At 42.0% G+C, this 27,532-nt stretch overlaps 2 protein-coding genes across 2 annotated transcripts; one reads left to right on the forward strand and one right to left on the reverse strand.

The window, feature by feature from the left end:
* The first annotated feature begins 951 nt into the window (after positions 1 to 951).
* Positions 952 to 16,338, forward strand: LOC110492362 (proteasome subunit alpha type-1). Its single transcript, XM_021566614.3, has 10 exons — positions 952 to 1,892; positions 3,805 to 3,849; positions 4,009 to 4,110; positions 4,301 to 4,404; positions 4,769 to 4,857; positions 5,117 to 5,187; positions 5,320 to 5,449; positions 7,296 to 7,375; positions 7,567 to 7,671; positions 16,053 to 16,338. Exons 1-10 carry the CDS (start codon positions 1,890 to 1,892, stop codon positions 16,110 to 16,112), a joined length of 789 nt encoding a protein of 262 aa, XP_021422289.1. The 5' UTR covers positions 952 to 1,889; the 3' UTR covers positions 16,113 to 16,338.
* A 45-nt stretch (positions 16,339 to 16,383) lies between these two features.
* Positions 16,384 to 24,956, reverse strand: ric3b (RIC3 acetylcholine receptor chaperone b). Its single transcript, XM_036951336.2, has 6 exons — positions 24,681 to 24,956; positions 23,088 to 23,311; positions 22,617 to 22,698; positions 20,781 to 20,874; positions 18,336 to 18,466; positions 16,384 to 18,117 (listed from the first exon to the last, which is right to left on the reverse strand). The coding sequence occupies exons 1-6, from the start codon at positions 24,790 to 24,792 to the stop codon at positions 16,982 to 16,984; spliced, it is 1,779 nt and encodes a 592-aa protein (XP_036807231.2). The 5' UTR covers positions 24,793 to 24,956; the 3' UTR covers positions 16,384 to 16,981.
* Between the last annotated feature and the right edge of the window lie 2,576 nt (positions 24,957 to 27,532).

Here is a 27,532-nt window from a genome sequence, read left to right on the forward strand (position 1 = left end):
TCTATTTTAAGCAACATGGGTGTGTAACGGTCGTCGTATGAAGAATATGTGGACCAAAGCACAGCGTGGTACGTGTTCATGATGTTTTATTTACTGAACACTGAAATACAAAATAACAACGAGAAAAAACCAAAAGTCCTGTAAGGTGCAGAAAACACTAAACAGAAAATAATCACCCACAACCAAAATGGGGAAAACAGGCTACCTAAGTATGATTCTCAATCAGAGACAACGATCGACAGCTGCCTCTGATTGAGAACCATACCAGGCCGAACACAGAAATACAACAAAGAAAAAAGAACATAGACTACCCACCCCAACTCACTCCCTGACCAAACTAACACAAAGACAAAATAAAGGAACTAAGGTCAGAACGTGACAGGGTGCGAGATGGGGGCATATTTAGACACATTTAATTACTCAGAATACTCAAGTAATCCAATATCTAGAGTTACATCCAGGTACACCGCTGGTGCTGATGCCTCATCATCTCTCACCAGTGAGTCGCTGGGAGAACTCTGATGCTTCTCTTTTGTAATCCAACTACAACTTGAAGTTATACAAATGCTTGATTTTGTCTGTGATGAGAATAACGAGGGTCAAAAGGGCCTGAGCCCTATTAGGGCTTCAAAAACATATATTCCCCCACCAAAATTGCGACTATTCTTTGGGGTTTGTGGTAACACGTACACTATTGTGCCATTGATTGATAGCTAAGCATAGCCTGGATTTTTGGTAACACATTTAGTTGTGTCATTGATTGATATAGCTAAGCGCAGCTGTCAATGCACTGATGTATTTCTTCTCCGAGACATGGTCTGGGTAAGCAACGTTACTTTTGTCTTCCCGACCAATACCGCTACACCTTTAAACACCTCCGCCTTCCTCCTTCCCCACGTGAGGGCCAGCAGCGTGGCTTGGACCCGTCACAGAGTGACTCAGGACACTCTTCCATTTGAAAAATTAAAAGGTGGCCGTTTGGCAGAGTTAAATTAAGCCCTGGCGAAACATGCTGAGCTCAGCACAGCTACTACAATCTCAATCACAAAGGAGGCGCGCTGATGTAATGGCTGCTGCTGCCGCCTCTGTCTTGGCAGGGGAGGTGGGCTCGTCAGCACAGCTCCTTTAATTCATCTCCCCCCGGATCAAGGGTACATCAGATATCTTTAACAGGGTCCAGGCTCTCAGTGTCCAGCCGTTTCAACCCCCCAAAAAAACAGACAGTGCGGTGGGCAGAGAGAGAAGAGAGAGTGAGAGATGAGGAGATAGGGGGAGAAAGAGAGAAAAAAAAGAGTGGGAGAAGCTTAGAGCGAAACTGTTGATGGAGACCTTTATAAATGCATAGAAATGTCCCTAGAAAGAGACATTAAACGCTGAAAACTTTTTATGCTGAGCCTGAAACTGAAATTAAGATTAAGATTTCTGTTAGCAGAGGTCCTCGAGGTGTGTGACAATTTTTGTGAAGAAAAATAACAGGTTACTGAATGATATTGTGTATTGTTGTTGTTGACATTCAAAGTGCTCATCTAGGCACACTGCAATTATGCCTGTCATTGCAAAAAAGAAATATGCTATAACAAAATGTGGGTTGCTTGTATTACTGCAAGTATTTTATTCTAGTTATTGCAACCTCCGAGGACCATGAATGTGAAATAAACTTAAATAATCAAAAATCTAAATTTACTTTCAGAATTGACAGGAATCCTGGCATTAAAAGTACATTTAAACATAGATAGCTGTCTTTGGTCAAGTCAAAATGATTAAAGTTTCCAATCTTTGATGACATTTCGAATTTTCATCGACTGGACAGACTTCTGAGATCTACTGCTTTGCCTTACGTGACAGATTTAGGAAATTAAATCAAACCAAGTCACAGTTCAGCAGCAGAGATGGTAAGAGTGTATAAAGCATGCGTTTTGTTTGAAGCTTGAATATTTGCTTAAATAATACAGATTGTTGCATACATTGAATGACAAAGGTGTTTGATAAAGATGCTAGCTATCACTCGTTAAAATAGTTTAGTCTATGAACACTAACGTTACGAAACGAGTGCACTGTGAGTAAGCATTAAACATAGCTACTATAGTAGCGTCTATGGACGTTTATGATTTTGCACGAGTTAGCTAGCTACTGCCTTATTGGCAATCTAGCTAGCTGTAACAATAGATTAAATAAAGTATCCAACCTAGTTTATGTAGCTAGCTAGGAGCTAACATAGCTAGCTAATTTAGATGGCTGGCTAGCTACCGAGCTGTGTTAGCTAGCTAGCCTAGTAAATGTTGAGTGTTTCACTTTCGTTACCCAACTTTTACCGAATGCCAGTGTTCTTTGCACTCAACCTATGGATGCAAATTGAAAACTTCTAGCTAACTAGATGCTTTCTTCCAACTGTTTGGGACCAGCTACTTTGTTGCTTGAACAAAGCTATCATTCCTATTGTATCTCTGAAACTTCAAACATGTTCGACGTCATGAGAGGTGCACCCATAGAGGTCCTATTCTAATTCTATGGGTGCACTCATGAATCTGGCTTAACAGGAAACGTTATGGCGAATCTCCTTTAAACCCAGGAAGCAGCCATTCAATTTGCCACCAGTCACCAGCTTTTCAAATTTAATAACGTTAAAATACGTTCGTTACTCAACAAATATAGTTTTTTTTTTTATTGTGTAAAAATACTTTAAAGTACTACTTAAGTAGCTTTTTGGGTGTATGTACTTTACTTTACTATTTATATTTTTGACAGCTTACTCCACTTACGTTACATTCCTAATGAAAATAATGTAGTTTTTACTCCATACATTTTCCCTGATACCCAAAAGTATCGAATGCTTAGAAGGACAGGAAAATGGTCCAATGTTCCACACATCAAAAGAACATCCCTGGTCATCCCTACTGCCTCATATCTGGCAGACTCACTAAACCCAAATGCTTCATTTGTAAATGATGTCTGAGTGTTGTCCCTGGCTATTTGAAAATATATGTTTTTAAACTAGAAAATCGGGCTGTCTGGTTTGCTTAATATAATGAATTTGAAATGATTTAGACTTTTACTTTTGATACTTAAGTATATTTAAAACCAAATACTTTTAGACTTTTACTCAAGTAGTATTTTACTGGGTGACTTTTACTTGAGTCATTTTCTATTAAGGTATCTTTACTTTTACTCAAGTAGAACAATTGGGTACCTTTTCCACCACTGCAAGCAACTGAAGAAAACAATCATATTTGACACCTTCAATGCACAGGTTGTAAGTCTACAACAGCTCAATAGATTGGAGGTGCCGAATAGGCCTTTTTTCCATGAAATCAATTTTTTTATTTAGAAATTTTTTGGAAGTACATACCATGATGGCAGTAAATGACGATAGTTGCAAATTGAAACTTAATTTGATGAGTAATAAATGTATTTTGAGATTATTACGCTTGAAAAGCAGGTCAATGGCTGCTTCCTGGGCTTAAAGGAGATTCGCCATATCAACTTTTCCTGTAAGGGTAGATTCTGGTTTAGATGCTCCCCCATGACAGGTGGCTGTAAACAAAGCCACAAGATTGGTTTCTAGCTGTCTCTATGATTTATTTATAGCAATGCAATACTTTTGTCTGGAAGAGTCTAGGGTGGCAAACACATTCTGTGTTGAGGTGCAGTCCACAACAGTTTTTTGGTCGATAACTCATTGCAATGCAAGAGAACTACATAAGTAAAACATGTCATGTGTATTGCTAGACAAATGTACATTGAAAATATTGACACTACTGCCTTTTCTCTCACTCTCTCTCTCGCGCTCTCTCGCTCTCTCTCTAGTTCCGTAACCAGTACGACAACGATGTCACAGTATGGAGTCCTCAGGTAAGGGACTTTTTTTGCCATATATGGTCATGATTGCTTGCAACTTTCTCACGTACTCACTAGAGTGTGAACATTAAATTGTATCTAAATGTTTAGGGAATGAGGTTCCCTGCAGTGTCTCCCAAATAAGTTAACGTTATCGATGCACTTGTGTTTCAGGGGCGCATTCACCAGATCGAATACGCCATGGAGGCGGTGAAACAAGGTTCGGCTACAGTGGGGCTCAAGTCCAGAACCCATGCAGTCCTGGTTGCTCTCAAGGTATTCCCCGTTAATATCCCAGTTCTATTCTACACTGACAGTTTTGGTTTTTCAAGAGTTACATAGGAGCTACACTGGGGTATCAGGAAAACGGTATGTCTTTTACCTGCTACATTGGACGCGTGGCGTGAGCCACTCGCAGTGACTGTCAATGGGCTGTTGAGTGAGACTGGTGTTTGTTTCTCCACAGCGAGCCCAGTCAGAGCTGGCTGCTCACCAGAAGAAGATCCTCCACGTTGATGAACACATTGGCATCTCCATTGCCGGGCTGACTGCAGATGCCAGGCTACTCTGGTACCATTTACATTATTATTATTATTATTATTATTATTTTTTTTTTTTACATTTGAGTCATTTAGCAGACGCTCTTATCCAGAGCGACTTACAGGAACAATTAGAGTTAAGTACCTTGCTCAAGGGCACATTGACAGATTTTTCACCTAGTCAGCTCGAGGTTTCGAATCAGCAACCTTTCGGTTACTGGCCCAACGCTCTTAACCGCTAGGGTACCTGCCGAACACTAGACTACCTACAACACACACACCAGTTGTCCAGTTGTAGAAATAAAATGTATGAAAAACCATGTGTCTGTCTGCAATGTATGTCTACTGTAGTTTGTGTCAAGATAACCACTTCTTTCCCCTTCTATCTTCAACAGTAATTTCATGAGGCAGGAATGCCTGGACTCCAGGTTCGTGTTTGACAGGCCTCTCCCAGCATCGCGCCTCGTCACTCTCATCGGAAGCAGTATCCTTTCAGTCTTGCTTTCAATTATTGATCCCTAGAAGCCTGCACCCAGTTTGCCATGCATTAACATTTTGCTTAGTTTAGGACAGTCCTAGGGGACCCCAAAACAATCCGTTTGAAACTTTGATACTCCAATAAAAATGTATGCAATGTGTCAATGTCAAAAATGGCACTTTCTTGAGATAAGCGGTGAGGTTTGGGAAATGGAGCGCTGTGCTCTCTAGACAGTTGACAAGGTACGCCTTGACCAGTCCCTCAGAAACTCAAATTCCCACACAGAGGTATGGAAGAAGACCCTATGGTGTGGGACTGCTTATCGCTGGCTACGATGTAAGTTCTTTGTAATCTTTTAAGGGAAACTATGTATGCTGATCAAGGTGTGTAAACCTCTGTATATGTGATTCTTAAAGCAATACTTATTAGTAATGTGAAGTATCAAAGTCATTTGGTCTCTTCTTGTAGGACATGGGGCCTCATATCTTCCAGACCTGCCCCTCTGCAAACTACTTTGACTGCAAAGCCATGTCCATTGGAGCTCGCTCCCAGTCTGCCCGCACATACCTAGAGAGACACATGGACACCTTCCTGGACTGTGAGAGCATGCACACACACACTGTATTTGTGGTTTTCACAATTACTAACACAAATGCATACCTGAGGGCACACATATGTCTACTACACATACTATAAAGTAGATACTGTTTGAGGCTTGTTTCGCTGTATCATATCTCACTCACACACACCTACAGTTGAAGTCGGAAGTTTACATACACTTATGTTGGAGTCATTAAAACAAATTTTTCAACCACTCCACAAATTTCTTGTTAACAAACTATAGTTTTGGCAAGTCGGTTAGGACATCTACTTTGTGCATGACACAAGTCATTTTTCCAACAATTGTTTACAGACAGATTATTTAACTTATAATTCACTGTATGACAATTCCAGTGGGTCAGAAGTTTACATACACTAAGTTGACTGCGCCTTTAAGCAGCTTGAAAATTCCAGAAAATGATGTCATGGCTTTAGAGGCTTCTGATAGGCTAATTGACATCATTTGAGTCAATTGGAGGTGTACCTGTGGATGTATTTCAAGGCCTACCTTCAATTCAGTGCCTCTTTGCTTGACATCATGGGTAAATCAAAAGAAATCAGCCTAGACCTCAGAAAAAAAAATGTAGACCTCCACAAGTCTTGCTCATACTTGGGAGCAATTTCCAAACGCCTGAAGGTACCACGTTCATCTGTACAAACAATAGTACTACACAAGTATAAACATTGTGGGATCACGCAGCTGTCATACCGCTCAGGAAGGTGACTCGTTCTGTCTCCTAGAGATGAACATACTTTGGTGCAACAAGTGCAAATCAATCCCAGAACAACAGCAAAGGACCTTGTAAAGATGCTGGAGGAAACAGGTACAAAAGTATCTAAATCCACAGTAAAATGAGCCCTATATCGACATAACCTGAAAGGCCGCTCAACAAGGAAGAAGCCACTGCTCCAAAACCGGCATAAAAAAGCCAGACTACAATTTGCAACTGCACATGGGGACAAAGATTGTACTTTTTGGAGAAATGTCCTCTGGTTTGATGAAACAAAAATAGAGCTGTTTGGCCATAATGACCATTGTTATGTTTGGAGGAAAAGGGGGAGGATTGCAAGCCAAATAACACCATCCCAACCGTGAAGCACGGGGTGGCAGCATCATGTTGTGGGGTGCTTTGATGCAGGAGGGACTGGTGCACTTCACAAAATAGATGGTATCATGAGGGAGGTAAATTATGTGGATATATTGAAGCAACATCTTAAGACATCAGTCAGGAAGTTGAAGCTAGGTCACAAATGGGTCTTCCAAATGGACAATGACCTCAAGCATACTTCCAAAGTTGTGGCAAAATGGCTTAAGGACAACAAAGTAAAGGTATTGGAGTGGCCATCACAAAGTCCTGACCTCAATCCTATAGAAAATTTGTGGGCAGAACTGAAAAAGCGTGTGTGAGCAAGGAGGCCTACAAACCTGACTCAGTTACACCAGCTCTGTCAGGAGAAATGGGCCAAAATTCTCCCAATTTATTGTGGAAAGCTTGTGGAAGGCTACCCAAAACATTTGACCCAAATTAAACAATTTAAAGGCAATGCTACCAAATACTAATTGACTGTATGTAAACTTCTGACCCACTGGGAATGTGATGAAAGCAATAAAAGCTGAAATAAATAATTCTCTACTATTATTCTGACATTTCACATTCTTAAAATAAAGTGATGATCCTAACTGACCTAAGATGGGGAACGTTTACTAGGATTACATGTCAGGAATTGTGAAACACCGTAGCCAAATTTAAACTCAGTTTATGTAAACTTCCGACTTCAACTGTATACGTTCAGCACCTGCTCTGTGCATTTATCCTTTTGTCCATTGCATTGACTATACTCAGGTAATCTGAATGAGCTGGTCAGGCATGGTCTGCTTGGGCTCAGAGAAACACTCCCAGCTGAACAGGACCTCACCACTAAGGTAAGCTTATATGGCTCAACCAACCTGTCATAACCCTCATGTTCCCCACAGTTCAGGGCTGTGTTCATTAGGTCACCCAACAGAAATGTTTTAAAACGTTTTGAACATGAAAATAAAATGCAGTCCCTCTCTGTTTGGTGCCTAATGAACACAACCCTGGGATTTACTGAGTAGTTCTCCCTGCCTTTCAGAATGTCTCAATCGGCATTGTGGGGAAAGACATGGAGTTCACCATCTACGACGATGATGACGTGGGTCCTTTCCTTGAGGGTCTGGAGGAGAGGCCACAGAGAAAGGTAAGAGTCGACTTGGAGTTACTGTGGAAAGTGGTTGGATTAATGCTAGCCTGGATCCACACTGAAACAGAACAATTCATTTGGTATCTAGGCTAGGATAATGCACTCTCAAAGATATTTGTAGATGAGATTATAATAATATTATAGAATGGTTAACAAACGTGACATCACAAATTTCACTTGATGGTCCCGAACAGTCAAAATCATGTTTTTCATGAAATTGGATGACATTTGGATGAAACCAGATCAATCAGGTGTATTTATCAAGCCCGTTTTAGATCAGCAGATTAGATCAAACCGAGCCTGAATCCCCAGAGAGCAAGCAATCCAGATCAAAGTAGGAAAAATACCTGCCTCTAAAGTTTGACCATAAAGTGTATTTATTTGGCTTTTTAAAAAAAATGTATTACAGTAGTTACACAGCAAGAATAAAGTCATTTGATATACATTACCAATCAAAAGTTTGGACACCTTCAAGGGATTTTCAAGGGACACATTCAAGGGTTTTTCTAATTTTTTTAAAACAACATCAGAACTATGAAATAACACATGGAATCATGTAGTAATCAAAAAAGTGTTATATTTGAGATTCTTCAAAGTATCCACCTTTTGCCTTGATGACAGCTTTGCAAACTCTTGGCATTCCCTCAACCAGTTTCATGAGGTAGTCACCTGGAATTCATTTCAATGAACAGGTGTGCCTTGTTAAAAGTTAATTTGTGGAATTTTTTCCTTAATGCGTTTGAGCCAATCAGTTGTTGTGACAAGGTATGGTTGGTATACAGAAGATAGCCCTATTTGGTAAAAGACCAAGTCTATATTATGGCAAGAACAGCTCAAATAAGCAAAGAGAAACGACAGTCCATCATTACTTTAAGACATGAAGGTCAGTCAGTCCAGAAAATTTCAAGAACTTTTAAAGTTTCTTCAAGTGCAGTCGCAAAAACCATCAAGCTCTATGATGAAACTGGCTCTCATGAGGACAGCCACAGGAAAGGAAGACCCAGAGAAACCTTTGCAGCAGAGGAAAAGTTTATTAATGTTACCAGTCTCAGAAATTGCAGCCCAAATAAATGCATCAACTATTCATGGTCGAATTGCTGCAAAGAAACCACTACCGCCAACCCCCTCTTTTACGCTGCTGCTACTCTCTGTTTATCATCTATGCATAGTCACTTTAACTGTACCTAGATGTACATATTAGCCCAACTAACCAGTGCCCCCCGCACATTGACTCTGTACCGGTACCACCTGTATATAGCCTCGCTACTGTTATTTTCACTGTCATTTTACAGCTTTTAATTTTTTTTTTTTACTTATCTATTATTTACCTAATACCTTGCACTGTTGGCTAGGGCTTGCAAGTAAGCATTTGACTGTTGTATTCGGCGCACGTGACAAGTAAACTTTTTGATTTGATTACTAAAGGACACCTTTTAATAAGAAGAGACTTGCTTGGGCCAAGAAACACGAGCAATGGACATTAGACCGGAGTCCAAATTTGAGATTTCAACGATTTTGCTGAGTTACAGTTCATATAAGGAAATCAGTCAATTTAAATAAATTAATTAGTCCCAAATCTATGGATTTCACATGACTGGGCAGAGGCGCATCCATGGGTGGGCTTGGGAGGGCATAGGCCCACCCACTGAGGAGCCAGGCCCGTTCAATCAGAGTTTTAACCCCACAAGGGCTTCATTAGACAGAAATACTCCTCAGTTTCATTAGCTGTCCGGCTGGCTGGTCTCAGATGATTCCGGAGGTGAAGAAGCCGGATGTGGAGGTCCTGGGGTGGCGTGGCTACACGTGGTTTGCAGTTGTGTGGCCGGTTGGACGTACTGCCAAATTCTCTAAAAGGACAGAGGAGGCTTATGGTAGAGAAATGAACATTGAATTCTCTGGCAACAGCTCTGGTGAACATTCCTGCAGTCAGCATGCCAATTGCACGCTCCTTCAAAACTTGAGACATCTGTGACGTTGTGTTTTCGGGGGGGAAAAATGCACATTTTAGTGACCTTTTATTGTCCCCAGTACAGTGTAATGATCATGCTGTTAAATAAGCTTCTTGAAATGTCACACCTGTCAGGTAGATGGATTATCTTGGCAAAGGAGAAATGCTCACTAACAGGAATGTGAACATGTCTGCACAATTTCAGAGAAACAAGCTTTTTGTGCGTATGGAACATTTCTGTGATCTTTTATTTCAGCTCATGAAATATGGGACCAACGCTTTACATGTGTTTTTATCATTTTGTTCAGTATACATAACATTCTGTTTATGGCAATTTTTTATTTAAATTGAAAAACTAAGTTTTGAATCAAGTGTTGTTTTGCATATCAGTTCATAAACCACGTGCCAAGGAATGGGCACATCCAATCTCTTCCCAACTCTTTTGCAACCTGTATGGCGCCACGGTCAACGTTTTGGTCCTCAAGTAAAGCTGATCATAAAGTTACTGGTCCTTCCCCCATGCCAAACACTTGAGGTGGTGGGATTATTAAGGGGTTTTTGAGAGAAGAAGAGAAAAAGAAGCCTAATTTGAATACACCAATGTTAATGTCTTATTCTTTTACCTAATTTAAATAAGTACCTTGTAACCAACATTATAGAAGGCGCGTGGGTTTACATATCTAGATAGTAGGGATGTGGATCTTTGCCTTTCAAGACAATTCGATACGTTTCAAGATGTAGTGCATTCGTAAAGTGTTCAGACCCCTTGACTTTTTCTACAGTTTGTTACGTTACAGCATTATTCTAAAATGGATTAAATAAATAAAAAATCCTCATCAATCTACACACAATAGCCCATAATGACGAAGCGAAAACAGGTTTTTCAACATTTTTCACATTTTATAGAAATACAAAATACCTGGGAGACTAGTCAGGATCGAGGCAAATATGAACAGAGCAAGGTACAGAGACCCTTGATGAAAATCTGATCCAGAGTGCTCAGGACCTCAGACTGGGCTGGTTACTTTCTAATGTGTTGCAACTGACATTTATTTTCCAATTGAAAGAGAACCACTACTTTTTTATTGTTTTGCTCCACTACTCCGATCAGCAAAATATTGTTCTGATCCGGTTCGAACCCCAAAACAGTACTGGTTTATATCATAGTCCATTCTGGACTTGGGGACTGTGAAGATACCTTTTTTTGTTTTTTGAATTTTACCTCTCACAAATACAAGTAGTGATGAAGTCAATCTCTCCTCCACTTTGAGCCAGGAAAGATTGACATGCATATTATTAATATTAGCTCTCTGTGTACATCCAAGATCCAGCTGTGCTGCCCTGTTCTGGGCCAATTGCAATTTTCCTAAGTCCCTTTTTGTGGCACCTAACCACACGACTGAACAGTAGTTCAGGTGCGATTAAAACTAGGGCCTGTAGGACCTGCCTTGTTGATAGTGCTGTTAAGAATGCAGAGCAGTGCTTTATTATGGACAGATTTCTCCCCATCTTAGCTACTGTTGTATCAATATGTTTCGACCATGACAATTTACAATCCAGGGTTACTCCAAGCAGTTTTGTCACCTCAACTTGCTAAATTTCCACATTATTCATTACAAGATTTAGCTAAGGTTTAGGGTTTAGTGAAGGATTTGTCCCAAATACAATGCTTTTAGTTTTAGAAATATTTAGGACTAACTTGTTCCTTGCCACCCACTCTGAAACTAACTGCAGCTCTTTGTTAAGTGTTGCAGTCATTTCAGTCGCTGTATTAGCTGACATGTATAGTGTCTAGTCATGCGCGTACATAGACACATTGGCTTTACTCAAAGCCAGTGGCATGGCATTAGTAAAGATTTAAAGTAAGGGGCCTAGACAGCTGCCCTGGGAAATTCCTGATTCTTACCTGGATTATGTTGGAAAGGCTTCCATTAAAAAACACCCTCTGTGTTCTGTTAGACGGGTAACTCTTTATCCACAATATAGCAGTGGGTGTAAAGCCATAGCACACGTTTTTCCAGCAGCAGACTACGATCGAGAATGTCAAAAGCCACACTGAAGTCTTAACAGTTTAGAAGGGAGGAACTCAAACTTGTATTCCTTAGGCTGGGATCCGCACCATGCAGCTGTTGCAACAGCACATTTTTCACTGACTCTCTACTGGTGTGAATTCATTATGCCTATTCTGTTGAAAAACATTTAGTAAATGTGACGAAACCTAAATTTACCTAAATTTGTCCAATAGAAATTTTAGTTTTGCTTTGTTTGCTTCCATTTGTTTCGTAAATGGTTTCCGTAATGAATACACCCCTTGTTGCAAAAACAATGATCGATAGGCAGCTTAAACTGCTTCAATTCAACCGTTATTGGGTTAAAATACACACACATATATACAGTGCCTTGCGAAAGTATTCGGCCTCCTTGAACTTTGTGACCTTTTGCCACATTTCAGGCTTCAAACATAAAGATATAAAACTGTATTTTTTTGTGAAGAATCAACAACAAGTGGGACACAATCATGAAGTGGAACGACATTTATTGGATATTTCAAACTTTTTTAACAAATCAAAAACTGAAAAATTGGGCGTGCAAAATTATTCAGCCCCTTTACTTTCAGTGCAGCTAACTCTCTCCAGAAGTTCAGTGAGGATCTCTGAATGATCCAATGTTGACCTAAATGACTAATGATGATAAATACAATCCACCTGTGTGTAATCAAGTCTCCGTATAAATGCACCTGCACTGTGATAGTCTCAGAGGTCCGTTAAAAGCGCAGAGAGCATCATGAAGAACAAGGAACACACCAGGCAGGTCCGAGATACTGTTGTGAAGAAGTTTAAAGCCGGATTTGGATACAAAAAGATTTCCCAAGTTTTAAACATCCCAAGGAGCACTGTGCAAGCAATAATATGGAAATGGAAGGAGTATCAGACCACTGCAAATCTACCAAGACCTGGCCGTCCCTCTAAACTTTCAGCTCATACAAGGAGAAGACTGATCAGAGATGCAGCCAAGAGGCCCATGATCACTCTGGATGAACTGCAGAGATCTACAGCTGAGGTGGGAGACTCTGTCCATAGGACAACAATCAGTCGTATATTGCATAAATCTGGCCTTTATGGAAGAGTGGCAAGAAGAAAGCCATTTCTTAAAGATATCATAAAAAGTGTCGTTTAAAGTTTGCCACAAGCCACCTGGGAGACACACCAAACATGTGGAAGAAGGTGCTCTGGTCAGATGAAACCAAAATTGAACTTTTTGGCAACAATGCAAAACGTTATGTTTGGCGTAAAAGCAACACAGCTGAACACACCATCCCCACTGTCAAACAAGGTGGTGGCAGCTTCATGGTTTGGGTCTGCTTTTCTTCAGCAGGGACAGGGAAGATGGTTAAAATTGATGGGAAGATGGATGGAGCCAAATACAGGACCATTCTGGAAGAAAACCTGATGGAGTCTGCAAAAGACCTGAGACTGGGACGGAGATTTGTCTTCCAACAAGACAATGATCCAAAACATAAAGCAAAATCTACAATGGAATGGTTCAAAAATAAACATATCCAGGTGTTAGAATGGCCAAGTCAAAGTCCAGACCTGAATCCAATCGAGAATCTGTGGAAAGAACTGAAAACTGCTGTTCACAAATGCTCTCCATCCAACCTCACTGAGCTCGAGCTGTTTTGCAAGGAGGAATGGGAAAAAATGTCAGTCTCTCGATGTGCAAAACTGATAGAGACATACCCCAAGCGACTTACAGCTGTAATCGCAGCAAAAGGTGGCGCTACAAAGTATTAACTTAAGGGGGCTGAATAATTTTGCACACCCAATTTTTCAGTTTTTGATTTGTTAAAGTTTGAAATATCCAATAAATGTCGTTCCACTTCATGATTGTGTCCCACTTGTTGTTGATTCTTCACAAAAAAATAAAGTTTTATATCTTTGTTTGAAGCCTGAAATGTGGCAAAAGGTTGCAAAGTTCAAGGGGGCCGAATACTTTCGCAAGGCACTGTGTATATATATATATATATATATATACATACATACATACATACAGTGTATATATACAGTGGGGAGAACAAGTATTTGATACACTGACGATTTTGCATGTTTTCCTACTTACAAAGCATGTAGAGCATGTCTGTCATTTGTATCATAGGTACATTTCAACTGTGAGAGACGGAATCTAAAACAAAAATCCAGAAAATCACATTGTATGATTTTTAAGTAATTAATTTGCATTTTATTGCATGACATAAGTATTTGATACATCAGAAAAGCAGAACTTAATATTTGGTACAGAAACCTTTGTTTGCAATTACAGAGATCATACGTTTCCTGTAGTTCTTGACCCTGCTTATAGGTTTCCGCTTTCATCTGTGTCAGCTGCACTTGGGTCGGGAGGGACTCCACATCATCCAGCATACAACAACCATTTCAGGAATTCTTCTTCCGACACTCCCAAAATGACTCTTTTAATAGGTGCCCTGCTCTGTAGCTCAAAGCACGACACATCATATTCTCCAAATTTTGTGAGTTCCAACACCTTAGACACACACAATTTGATGAAGCCCACTTCTTGTGGTTTTTTACTTTACACAAAGCTTTCTCCACTACTTTGGATGTCTTCAATGGGTTCACCAAGTCAGGCGTCCATCATCTCAGAAAACATAATTCTCCATTGTATCTTGTAGAAGTATCAACACTAGTATCTCACATCAATTTAACTTATTTCTTTCCATTTCTTTGGACGAAAGTCCATTTTCCTCATTTCCACCACCAACTGATGGTGGCCCCATCTCCGCCATTGTCTTCTTCCTCGTGCCTCTCAGTACACACAACTGGTTCGCTATGTCAGAAATACCCGCTCACTTTTTAGACTGGGATTCAGGAGGCGGGATGGAGGTAGGATTATTAAGGGCTTTTCATGACATCACAAAAAGTCTAATTTTAATACACCAATGGTAACATCTTATTCTCTTACCTAACTTAAATAAGTACCACCATGTAACCAACATCGCAGAAGGCGTGTGGTTTACATAGCTAGGTAGCTAGTCTACTGGTGCAGAAATTTGACTGCAGTGTGTCAGTAAATACTTTTTTAAAAATGTTTTTAATGATATTCTTCTAATGTTTCTGCTTTCATCTGTGTCTGGTGTAAGCTCATATTTTTCTTCCTGGTGCTAGCTAGTAACTGGCTAGCTAGGTTTTCAGCCAGCATGTTCAGATGCGCTGTGGCGTACAAACTGGTATCAATTGGTATCAAGGAACCTAACGTTTGCCAGGAAAACATTCCCCACACCATTACACCACCGCCACCAGCCTGTACCGTTGACACCAGGCAGCACGGGTCCATGGACTCATGCTGCTTATGCCAAATCCTGACTGCCATCAGCATGAACCCGGATTTGTCGATCCAGGATTTGTCGGACCGGGCGATGCTTTTTCACTGCTCAATTGTCCAGTGTTGGTGATCGCATGCCCACTGGAGCCACTTCTTGTTTTTAGAGAATGAGAGGGGAACCTGGTGTGGTTGTCTGCTGCAATAGCCCACCCGTGACAAGGACCACCTAGTTTTGCGTTCTGTACACCAGTTCTACTGCACCGTTATTTGCCTGTTTGTGGTCCGCCTGTTTGCTTTAGGATTCTTGCCATTCTTCAACCTCTCATCAACGAGCTGTTTTCGCCCACAGGATTGCTGCTGACTGGATGTTTTTTGGTTTGTCGCACCATTCACGATAAACCCGCGACACAGTCATGCGTGAAAAGCCCAGGAGGCCGGCTGTTTCGGAGATACTGAACCGGCACGACATGCACCAACGATCATACCACACTCGGTTGCTTAGGTCACTCGTTTTTCCCATTCTAACGTTCAGTCAAACAGTAACTGAATGCCTCGGTGCCTGCTTTATACATCAAGCCACTGCCATGTGACTCACTGTCTGTAGGAGGGAACCTAATAAACTGGCCACTGAGTATGTATGTATTTAATGAAAAGTACCCAGACCTCACCCTGAAATTGTTCAAGATGAACTAGCTAGCTTGATAAACAGTGCTGCCAATTCCATTTGAATTTGCTAGCTAAACTATACAGCTAACATTTTGTCTATTGATACTGTTACAATAACCAAACAGTTGGATATAAACAAATCAGTAGTGAAACCATTATGTGGTGTATGATAGGATTGGATGTCGCATGCAATTTCAATGTCGATTTGTGTATCAGCAAATTTGCTTGAGATAATCTCACTGCAACACTGCGTCCATGTTGCTTGACATAAGCATTTTCAAAGAACCCAAAGTCAATGTGAGCTTCCCTCCCACTCAGTATTTTTTCAGACTTCCTGGTAGTTTGACATAAGAAAGTACTTTTGTTTTCCATTTTTATCTGAACGGTAATCAAGATGTGATGTGTCCCGCCCTGTGTGTCCTAGGTTATCGGGGCTGCAGATGAGCCTGCGGCAGACAAACCGGATGAGCCAATGGATATCTGAGACTGAGGATGCAGAATGATGACACACTTTGTCACACTGCGGTGGCCAGAAAACAAATCCAGCTCAGCACCCCTCGCTGAACTGCCATGGGTCAATTCTGTGTAGCGACAATGTGCTACTCAATGAAAATAAGTTAATTGTATGCTTTCCGCTAATAAAATTGGATGTTGCTTTTCTATTGGTAGAATGTTACATTCTCTGTAAGTAATACACCTTTTTTTCTGAACTAGGTGCCATTGTTGTTTTTGTTTATCACACACTTGAGACAAGGTTGTTGTCAAACCAGAATATTTTATTTGTGAGATTCCACAGTAGTTACTTTTTTTGTAACGCTGACATAACGCTCCTGGTATATATAGTCATCAGTAGTGAATAAATAGTGTATAAAAGTGAATGCTTTTTCAATAACTTATACCCATGAAATAAGATCATTCCCATGTATTCTAATTATGGTTTATTGCACTAAGAGGACAACAAGCATACTCTCAAGCCCAGATGTGAATCAAGACTGTAGGAGCACAGTGCCTTCCAAATCATTCAGTTCACTGTAATGCGCATTGTGCCAAAGCTATTATGCGATAGTGAACATCTGAACAAAGCATTGGTACAATACTGTGGGTATGACTTCTGCTTCAGACTGTCACTTAGGAAGAGATACCATCTTTCTCGGGTGGAGCTTTTTGATCCTATGTTTATAGACTGGCTACTGCTAACCTTCATGCTATGGCCCATCCTGTTTGGAAGCATTGGAGGCTAGGAAGAAATGTTGCTAGACGGGCATAGCCAGACTCAAGTTTGTGGGGCGCACTCTACTTTCCCAATTATAGGAAGGAATTTAGGGGAAGTCAATCAACTCTGTTTTCTTTTGGTCATTTCTTCTGCTTCTTGTTCCTTTTCCTTCTAACACGAGAACGGCTAGTTGACATCTCCGTTGACAGGTTAACACCGTCCTTTTCCTCTCGCTCCAACATGGTGGGCATCTTCAGTGTAAACTCAAGCTCCTCCTCTGCACCACCCCTGTCTTCATCAGCCAGACCCAGCTTGTCATTGGCCCCACCCTCCTCCCTGTCCATTCCTGCTTTCTCCACCTCAGTCCCACCCACATCACGCTTAGCCCCACATTCCTCATTCCCAGTGGCCAAATCAGCACATCCCTCCTCATCAGTATTCAAATCAGCCCCTGCCTTAGCTACACCTACATCATCCTCAGCCGCACCCTCCTCCTGGTCAGCCCTGCCCTCTTCTTGGTCAACTCTAACCACCTCCTGGTCAACTACGCTCTCTTCCTGGTCAAGCCCACCTTCTTTCTGGTCAGCCCTGCCCTCTTCCTGGTCAATCCCAACCACCTCCTGGTCAACTACGCTCTCTTCCTGGTCAAGCCCACCTTCTTTCTGGTCAGCCCTGCCCTCTTCCTGGTCAATCCCAACCACCTCCTGGTCAACTACGCTCTCTTCCTGGTTAAGCCCAATGTCTTTCTGGTCAGCCCTGCCCTCTTCCTGGTCAATCCCAACCACCTCCTGGTCAACTACGCTCTCTTCCTGGTTAAGCCCAATGTCTTTCTGGTCAGCCCTGCCCTCTTCCTGGTCAACCCCAACCACCACCTGGTCAACTACGCTCTCTTCCTGGTTAAGCCCAATGTCTTTCTGGTCAGCCCTGCCCTCATCCTGGTCAACCCCAACCACCTCCTGGTCAACTACGCTCTCTTCCTGGTTAAGCCCAACGTCTTTCTGGTCAGCCCTGCCCTCTTCCTGGTCAACCCCACTCTCCTTGTTTGCCACACCCTCTTCCTGGTCAGCCCCACCTTCCTTCTGGTAAGCCCCACCCTCCTTCTGGTAAGCCCCACTCTCCTTCTGGTAAGCCCCACCCTTCTCCTGGTAAGCCACACCCTCCTGGTCAGCCCCACACTCGTCGGTCCTCTCTGGCTGCTCTTCTGTGCTGGTTGCCTGGGTATGGTCGTATCCACAGAAGGGCTCTTCCCAGCATGGATGGGGATCCTCTGGGAAACCTAATTCAACCATGGATACATAAACAGTATATCATTACGTTTCCATACAGCCCTCAGAGGCATTAAACCCTACTTACTGTATGTTACACCAAAATGAATGACGTCATAAAAGAGCCAAAGTTTGACTTCCATTAAAAAAGCACAAATGACATGTTGTTTAGAAGAATGCCCACAATGGTGTGGGGTGGTACAGAAAAAGGGCTTCAATCCCAGTCTACCTTCCCAGTGTTGTGCCCCCATCTCTGCGGGGGCAACCCCCTCCACCAGGCGGCCCTCCTGCATCACCCGCGTGATCTCTCTCAGCTGGAGAAGCAGTCTCTCCTCCTGGTCGGCACTCACCCCTGTCACCCTGCAGGGAGAGCAGCAGAAGCATAGGTAAGTATGCTTAAGGCAGTGATTCCCAAACTAGGGGTCGCACCTGATGTGAAAATGGGGTCGTGGGAGAATTTCCAAAATTCAGAAGAAGAAAAAGATTCACACATTTTTGTTGTTGTTGATATATATACACATACACACACACCTTATAATATAGTCTTTGTATCTCAAAATCATTGTTATGTGGTTAACCTTAAATACATCCAAATAAAAAATAAATCTAATCTAAAAGATCAAATTCAACCAGAGCGCGCCCTTAGATCATGGGAAAAGGCCGCACTTGACCGTTGCACTTGAATCATTCACATAGTGAATGGCTAGGCCCGTTACGATATGAAACCACGCACTATTGCAGAGACTTTGATATTCCCGGCTGCAATTGATAAGGTGAAAACAATGTGTGGTGAGGCAGAGGCACATAAGTATTCAGACCATTTGCTATGAGACTTGAAAATTGAGCTCCGGTGCATCCCGTTTCTATTGATCATCCTTGATATGTTTCTACAACTTGATTGGAGTCCACCTGTGGTAAATTCAATTGATTGGACATGATTTGGAAAGACACACACCTGTCTATATAAGGTCCCACAGTTGATAGTGCATGTCAGAGCAAAAACCAAGCCATGAGGTCGAAGGAATTGTCCGTAGAGCCCCGAGACAGGATTGTGTCGAGGCACAGATCTGGGGAAGGGTACCAAAAAAATTCTGCAGCATTGAAAGTCCCCAAGAACACAGTGGCCTCCATCATTCTTAAATAGAAGAAGTTTGGAACCACCAACTCTTGCTAGAGCTGGCCACCCAGCCAAAGTGAGCAATTGGGGAAGAAGGGGAGGTGACCAAGAACCCGATAGTCACTCTGACAGAGCTCCAGAGTTCCTCTGTGGAGATGGGAGAACCTTCCAGAAGCACAACCATCTCTGCAGCACTCCACCAATCAGGCCTTTATGGTAGTGGCCAGATGGAGCCACTCTTCAGTAAAATCCACATGACAGCCCACTTGGAGTTTGCTAAGAGAGACGAACTGAGTTTGCATTGAGAGAAACTATTGTCATTCACAATGGATGTAAAAAAGAAAACAGACTTGGTTGAATTTCTGCGTAATGAAAAGAACATGTCTCCTTGTCTATATGTAACAGACATTTGGGAAACTGAACGCAAGCATGCAGAGAATACAAAAACACTCTACAGATGAGTGACCGACTTGGTGGATTCAGAGGAAATAATTCTTATTGGAGAGAGTCTTTCAAAAGCCAACCATGACCCCCTTCCATCGGAGGTGCCATGTTTCTAACAACAACAAAAAACAGCATCAGTAAGTGTCCCACACGAGTGGTGACTGCTCACCAATGCTGGGAAGAGCACTTTGGGACCTACTTCCTAATCCGTTTGACTGCGATCGTGGCTCAGTTGACATGCAGGTAAATGAAATCGGAACAGCTGATCGAGCTGCCATGTGACCGAATGCTGTAGACAATGCATTCACAGGTGACTACGGAGGAGTTTTTTTGACTCAAAGGGAATACCCTGCCCTCTCCCTCTGAGCATTACAACTTGTACTACCGTTCGCCAGCTCATATCCGCGTGAAGGTGCATTCAGTGCTCTTGTCTGCATTAAAACCAAATATCGATCCCTGTTGGATGTGACAGCAGAGATGAGGTGCGCACTGTCAACCACGCCCCCTGACTTTGAGAAGCTCCGCCGCGACATGCATCAAGCACGCCCATCTCATTAGTGGTGGTGAGATAAGAGACATTGTCAGACTAATTTGCAATTGACTGTCATAGCCCCACATTAAACGTATGTGTTTGTGAGTTGAGAAGACAATCAGAAATACTGTTAAAATGTTTTTCAATTGACTGCCATGGCCCCAAATAAAAGTAAACATTAGCTGTTAATATATATATATATGTGTGTGTGTGGTTATGAAAATGGGGTCGTGGGCCAAAATAGTTTGGGAACCCATGACTTAGGGTCTACCCATTAGAATTTATTACAGGTATGCTACTTCAATCAATGGGACATGCAATAACAGTTAAGTACACACATTAATAGCAATGTAAATACATTGTTCAATTCAGATTGTATTCAACATTTTATTCCTAAATTTAAAAAAAAATGTATCCAATATTTTGGCCGGCAAAAATGGTGTAAGGTGGGAAAGGAAAGAGACCCAGAATATATTTTTAAAAAAGTTGAATATATGTGTTTTGGTATGCAAAGAGAGACTGAAACGAGAAGAAATGAGAGATGTCCGTGGAGCAAGACTTTGGCCAGGTAAACAACAAACCTTTCAGGACTGTAGCTGGCTTTGGACACAATCCTCTCCATCACCATCTCTGTCTCCCTCAGCTTATCCTGCAGCTGAGTCAGCTCAAAGTCCGCTAGAGAGAAGGAGAGCGAGAGGAGGAGAGAGGGTCAGTTAAGACCTTTCAGGATGGCATTGTCTGAAGTGAAGCTAAACTATTTGATTGTACAGTCGTGGCCAAATATTAATTTCCACAAAGTTTTCTGCTTTAGTGTCTTTAGATATTTTTGTCAGATGTTACTATGGAATACTGAAGTATAATTACAAGCTTTTCATAAGTGTCAAAGGCTTTTATTGACAAATACATGAAGTTGATGCAAAGAGTCAATATTTGCAGTGTTGACCCTTCTATTTCAAGACATCTGCAATCCGCCCTGGCATGCTGTCAGTTAACTTCTGGGCCACATCCCGACTGATGGCAGACCATTCTTGCGTAATCAATGCTTGGAGTTTGTCATAATTTGTGGGTTTTTGTTTGTCCACCCACCTCTTGAGGATTGACCACAAGTTCTTAATGGGATTAAGGTCTGGGGAGTTTCCTGGCCATGGACCCAAAATATCAATGTTTTGTTCCCCGAGCCACTTAGTTATCACTTTTGCCTTATGGCAAGGTGCTCCATCATGCTGGAAAAGGCATTGTTCATCACCAAACTGTTCCTGTATGGTTGGGAGAAGTTGCTCTCAGAGGATGTGTTGGTACCATTCTTTATTCATGGCTGTGTTCTTAGGCAAAATTGTGAGTGAGCCCACTCCCTTGGCTGAGAAGCAACCCCACACATGAATGGTCTAAGGATGCTTTACTGTTGGCATGACACAGGACTGATGGTAGCGCTCACCTTGTCTTCTCCGGACAAGCTTTTTTCCGGATGCCCCAAACAATCGGAAAGGGGATTCATCAGAGAAAATTACTTTACCCCTGTCCTCAGCAGTCCAATCCATGTACCTTTTGCAGAATATCAGTCTGTCCCTGATGTTTTTCCTGGAGAGAAGTGACTTCTTTGCTGCCCTTCTTGACACCAGGCCATCCTCCAAAAGTCTTCGCCTCACTGTGCATGCAGATGCACTCACACCTGCCTGCTGCCATTCCTGAGCAAGCTCTGTACTGGTGGTGCCCCAGTCCCGCAGCTGAATCAACTTTAGGAGACGGTCCTGGCGCATGCTGGACTTTCTTGGGTGCCCTGAAGCCTTCTTCACAACAATTGAACCGCTCTCCTTGAAGTTCTTGATGATCCGATAAATGGTTGATTTAGGTGCAATCTTACTGGCATCAATATCCTTGCCTGTGAAGCCCTTTTTGTGCAAAGCAATGATGACGGCACGTGTTTCCTAGCAGGTAACCATGGTTGACAGAGGAAGAACAATGATTCCAAGCACCACCCTCCTTTTGAAGCTTCCAGTCTGTTATTCGAACTCAATCAGCATGACAGAGTGATCTCCAGCCTTTTCCTCGTCAACACTCACACCTGTGTTAACGAGATAATCACTGACATGATGTCAGCTGGTCCTTTTGTGGCAGGGCTGAAATGCAGTGGAAATGTTTTTGGGGGATTCAGTTAATTTGCATGGCAAAGAGGGACTTTGCAATTAATTGCAATTCATCTCATCACTCTTCATAACATTCTGGAGTATATGCAAATTGAGGCAGCAGACTTTGAAAATTAATATTTGTGTCATTCTCAAAACTTTTGGCCACGACTGTATGTTTTAGAGAGAAACTATTTAAATGAATGATGCTGTTTCTTTGTATAGAGTTATCAATATAACTGATTCTTAAAGAGGAACGATTTAAGAATCGTGAGATTACAGTTTGTAACTCACTGATCTTTCTCTTCCGGTTCTCTGCTCTTACTGAGGGAAATCTAGGTTCAGAAGGTACAGCGCACTTCCCCTTTGAGGTTATCTTTTGAGAAGAGAAAAAAACATTATTCAACAATAGGATTTAAGGGTTTAAACATACAACACGCAGATTATAAATGGGCATTTGATTTGGACCTTTTCTGTGAGAATAGGATACAATGGACTGTGTTTCCATGCGTGTCTTCCTAGTATGTGCATGTGTACGCATGTTAGGGCTGGGCCAGACTACTTGTTTCACGGTTTGTATTCGATACATTTTCGCATGCAAACTTTTTGTCTTCAGCCCCGTTGCACATTTAAAACGCTAACATGCCTGTAACTCTAAATCATTTTCATGAGAGTACTGGAGGAACACACACATTCTTTAAAATGCTCAGCCCTATTGTCTGTGCGTGTATGTATATATCCTATGTCAACCCCACAACACCGCACCTTAAACAGGATGTAGAGGATGTAAAGAAGGATCGCAAAGCCGTAGATGGGGATGATCTGCCCTGCCAGGTTGGACTTGCCCCCGGTTCCTACCCCTGTGCCCCCACCCCCCTTAGCCCTGGCGATAGCCTCGGTGTTGTGTGCCCTGGTGGACCCAGCAGCCCTCTGGCCCTGACTGTCCGGAGCCATCTGCCGGTGCACCATGGGAGGAAACCGTCCTGAACCTGCAAAGCAAATGTGGTAGATGAACCCGATACTGTGATATACTGGAATTAACATACTGGATATACTGGAATAACAACTTTGTTGCGACGGTGAGTTGGACTTACGCTGTTGTGATAAGGTAGCCCTGCTGTCGTAGCCTTGATAATGCATAATGCATGTCTGACTTTAATTCAATAAGAGGAAAGTTGCAAAATGGAGAGTTGAAAATAAAGAGAAGGGAGGGACAGAAAAGTAGGCTAATGTTTGGGAAAGATTTGGTGAAGTGGAAGGAGAGGACGACAGCAGTGCCGGCCGGCTATGTTATGTGTGATGATTGTGAGGCGCTACGCAAATTCGACAGTCACAAGATGGGGACTTCAAATAGGCCTGTGGCACGTCAAGGGAAGCCTACTGTTCAGATGGGTTAAATGGAAACTGAAATCTGGACACTGACTGTAAAACCTATAACCTCTCACATAGCTTTTATATTAAGTCCTGCAGAATTAAGCAATTTTTTTTGCAGTAAAATAGTACACCAAATGTAAACAAAATGTTTACTTGGGAACAGGAGTAGAGAAATATGATTTCTTTATTTCAGCATCTTGAGAGAATGTGAATGATCAGCTAGAACCTCAGATGGTATCTATCAGCATCAGCATCATAGAAGCTGATAGTATTTCAACCAAAGGTTTATATTTCCTTACAACTGGTCAAACTGATGTAAATTGGACATTTTGCACAGAATTTTTTTCCACCAGAGTTATTGCATTTTCTCCCTGGTCCCTAAACGTCTTTGCTCCGTGAAAGATGACAGGGAACACTTTACCAATGTCAACTAGATTGAAGCCTTCATTCTATCGATTTATGACATTATTCTGGTGAGCATGGGTTTATTTAGTCTTTTAGGGCAACACAATGACAGCCTACATGCAAGCTTCTCTTCTACCTAATTGATAGACAAGTTGACTAACAAATAGCCTACCAAAATCTCGGAAATTATAGGCAGAAACATATCTAAATCAGGCAACAAAAAAATACTGCACCCAGTTAAAAAATCGTCCCCCCGTCTTTGACAGTAGCCTGTAGCGCAATTTCTATATGTGAGTGTTGGGGTCGGGTGCGGGACTCCGATTTGAACTTTTTTCACATAAAGTCAGGCTGTTGCGGGTGAACAAACAGCTGACCCACCACTCCTCCCCGGTGATGACAGCGCCCTCTGTAGGGATGTAGCTGGTATTATTCAAAGATAACCAGAAATAAACGACGATGTGCAGTAAAAAATAAAAAATGTGTTAAAATGCAAGGAAAGGTAAGCCTACGTACGAATCTATAATAGTTAGCTAGAATAATACAGATATTTAACATTTTTAGAGCGTTTTTAAACCTTACCCTCGGTCTGTGCACCCTTCCCTCCGCCTAGCAGCATTTTCGGAAGCAGAAGAGCAACGCAGAGCACGAGACAAGACACTAGCGTAACCTTTTGAAATGTTGACATCGACATTGTTACAGCCGCACGGTTGCTTTTGCAGGTAAATGTACTTAAAAGGCAACACGAATACACAAACAATTCAACACAGAGGGTCAAGTGGATGCTGCGTCGGGCTCCTCAGCATCATCCATTTGTGCACACGTCCTTCGCTGAAAAACGGAAGTGTAACCTTTGTAGTGGGTGCACCTCTCCAGTAGATGGCGCCAGAGAACCTTTATTAATTTCGACCAAATAGAAAGGAAAATAGAAAGGATGTGATGGCACTGCATCCATTTTTTGTCAATATGGTAAAGTCGTTTTTTGAACTCTTTATACCTGCTATAATTACTGTCTCTGTGTGATAGATTAGATATTGGTAATAACTGGGAAAAGTACCCCCTTTGCATTGGACAAGGCCCCAAAGCTCATCTCATCTGTCCCCCCATATTTTTCAGGCCAGCCACTCCCTTACTACATAGTCTATAGATTAGCCCAGCATACATTGCCCCATAACATGAAATATGACATGTTATTACTCCTACCATGTAGATACAAGGAAACCACTATCTGTGAAGCTCAGAACTGAGCATCCCTTTTCACACCACGGGAGCCAAGACAATATGAGCCAAGACAGGCTGTACTGATTTAGCAGAGGTGGGACCAAGTCACTGTTATTCGAGTCACAAAGTCCAAGTCTCAATACAACTCCCAAGTAGAATGGGTCGAGTCTTTAGTCAAGTCCAAGTCGTGCATTTTAAGAACAAGTCCAGTAGAGTCACAAGTTTTTTTTAAAGCCATTTAGCCACAACTTTGGAAGTATGCTTGGGGTCATTGTCCATTTGGAAGACCCATTTGCAACCAAGCTTTAACTTCCCGACTGATGTCTTGAGATGTTGCTTCAATATATCCACATAATTTTCCCTCCTCATGTAGCCATCTATTTTGTGAAGTGCACAAGTCCCTCCTGCAGCAAAGCACCCCCACAACATGATGCTGCCACCCCGTGCTTCACGGTTGGGATGGTGTTCTTTGGCTTGCAAGCATCCGCCCTTTTCCTCCAAACATAACAATGGTCATTATGGCCAAACAGTTCTATTTTTGTTTCATCAGACCAGAGGACATTTTCCAAAAGTACCATCTTTGTCCCCATGTGCAGTTGCAAACCGTAGTCTGGCTTTTTTATGGCGGTTTTGGAGCAGTGGCTTCTTCCTTGCTGAGCGGCCTTTCAGGTGATGTCGATATAGGACTCGTTTTTACTGTGGATATAGATAGATTTGTTCCTCCAGTATCTTCACAAGGTCCTTTGATGTTGTTCTGGGATTGATTTGCACTTTTCGCACCAAAGTACGTTTATCTCTAGGAGACGGAACGCGTCTCCTTCCTGAGCGGTATGATGGCTGCGTGGTCCCATGGTGTTTATACTTGCGTACTATTGTTTGTACAGATGAACGTGGTACCTTCAGGCTTTTGGAATTTGCTCCCAAGTGTGAACCAGATTTGTGGAGGTCTACAATTTTTTTCTGAGGTCTTTCTTTTAATTTATTTTGATCTCCCCATGATGTCAAGCAAAGAGGCACTGAGTTTGAAGGTAGGCCTTGAAATACATCCACAGGTACACCTCCAATTGACTGAAATTTTGTGAATTAGCCTATCAGAAGCTTCTAAAGCCATGATATAATTTTCTGAAAGTTTCCAAGCTGTTTAAAGGCACAGTCAACGTATTGTATGTAAACTTCTGACCCACTGGAATTGTGATGCAGTGAATTATAAGTGAAATAATCTGTCTGTAAACAATTGTTGGAAAAATGACTTGTGCCATGTCATGCACAAAGTAGATGTCCTAACCGACTTGCCAAAACTATAGTTTGTTAATAAGAAATTTGTGGAGTGGTTGAAAAACGAGTTTTAATGACTCCAACCTAAGTGTATGTCAACTTCCGACTTCAACTGTATGTATATATGTTTGGGAGCCACTGGTATGGCCTACTTTTCTAAATGCATTGTGGTTCGACCAGAACACTGACATGTTGCCAAGGCAGAGTTGAGTGGCTGAAACCGAGACGCACGCAGACAGCAGAGGCATTCATTCTGGCCCAATGACAATCGCCGAATGTCTTTACACTTTTTTGGTGTTTTGTGTAACAGAGGTCTCTTTCCATTCACCACTGTTTTGGAGGCTGGAGATATGTTGTGAGTGGATGAACGTGCGCGGGGTAGCCTAGTAAAGGAGCCCTTTGACCTAATTGTCTGACAATCCGATGAAAACATCATGACTGGTTGTGTTTATGGCACAATAAAAAGTCATACGTTTTAAAAGTGAAATGACAGACCTTTACGACTAGGCCCATGGAGATCCTATGGAGTTGATATGGATTCTATATGTCATTCTACGACTAGGCCCATGGAGATCCTATGGAGTTAATATGGATTCTATATGTCATTCTACGACTAGGCCCATGGAGATCCTATGGAGTTAATATGGATTCTATATGTCATTCTACGACTAGGCCCATGGAGACCCTATGGAGTTAATATGGATTCTATATGTCATTCTACGACTAGGCCCATGGAGATCCTATGGAGTTAATATGGATTCTATATGTCATTCTACGATTAGGCCCATCATTTTGTTTTGGTGCACGTGTAAGCACGTACAGAAGGTCCGGTACCAGGAAGAAATGAATTGTAATTCCACCCCCAATAGTCCCCAGTCCTAAGCAGCAAGCGAGCTCTTATGTGGACTCCTTTGATATATGTGTATTGTGATGTGCTG

The sequence above is a fragment of the Oncorhynchus mykiss genome, chromosome 2, assembly GCF_057628025.1.
Source record: "Oncorhynchus mykiss isolate SJ-2025 chromosome 2, ASM5762802v1, whole genome shotgun sequence".
In the NCBI taxonomy this organism is placed as follows: domain Eukaryota; kingdom Metazoa; phylum Chordata; class Actinopteri; order Salmoniformes; family Salmonidae; genus Oncorhynchus; species Oncorhynchus mykiss.

Coding starts and splice junctions, on each gene's coding strand:
- LOC110492362 (XM_021566614.3), top strand. Junction 5,188..5,319: donor TGCTTATCGCTGGCTACGAT/GTAAGTTCTTTG, acceptor CTCTTCTTGTAG/GACATGGGGCCTCATATCTT. Junction 7,376..7,566: donor AACAGGACCTCACCACTAAG/GTAAGCTTATAT, acceptor CCTGCCTTTCAG/AATGTCTCAATCGGCATTGT.
- ric3b (XM_036951336.2), bottom strand. CDS start 24,792: ATGTCGATGTCAACATTTCAAAAGGTTACGCTAGTGTCTTGTCTCGTG. Junction 23,312..24,680: donor GAAGGGTGCACAGACCGAGG/GTAAGGTTTAAA, acceptor TTTGCTTTGCAG/GTTCAGGACGGTTTCCTCCC. Junction 18,467..20,780: donor GCCAGCTACAGTCCTGAAAG/GTTTGTTGTTTA, acceptor CTCTCCCTGCAG/GGTGACAGGGGTGAGTGCCG.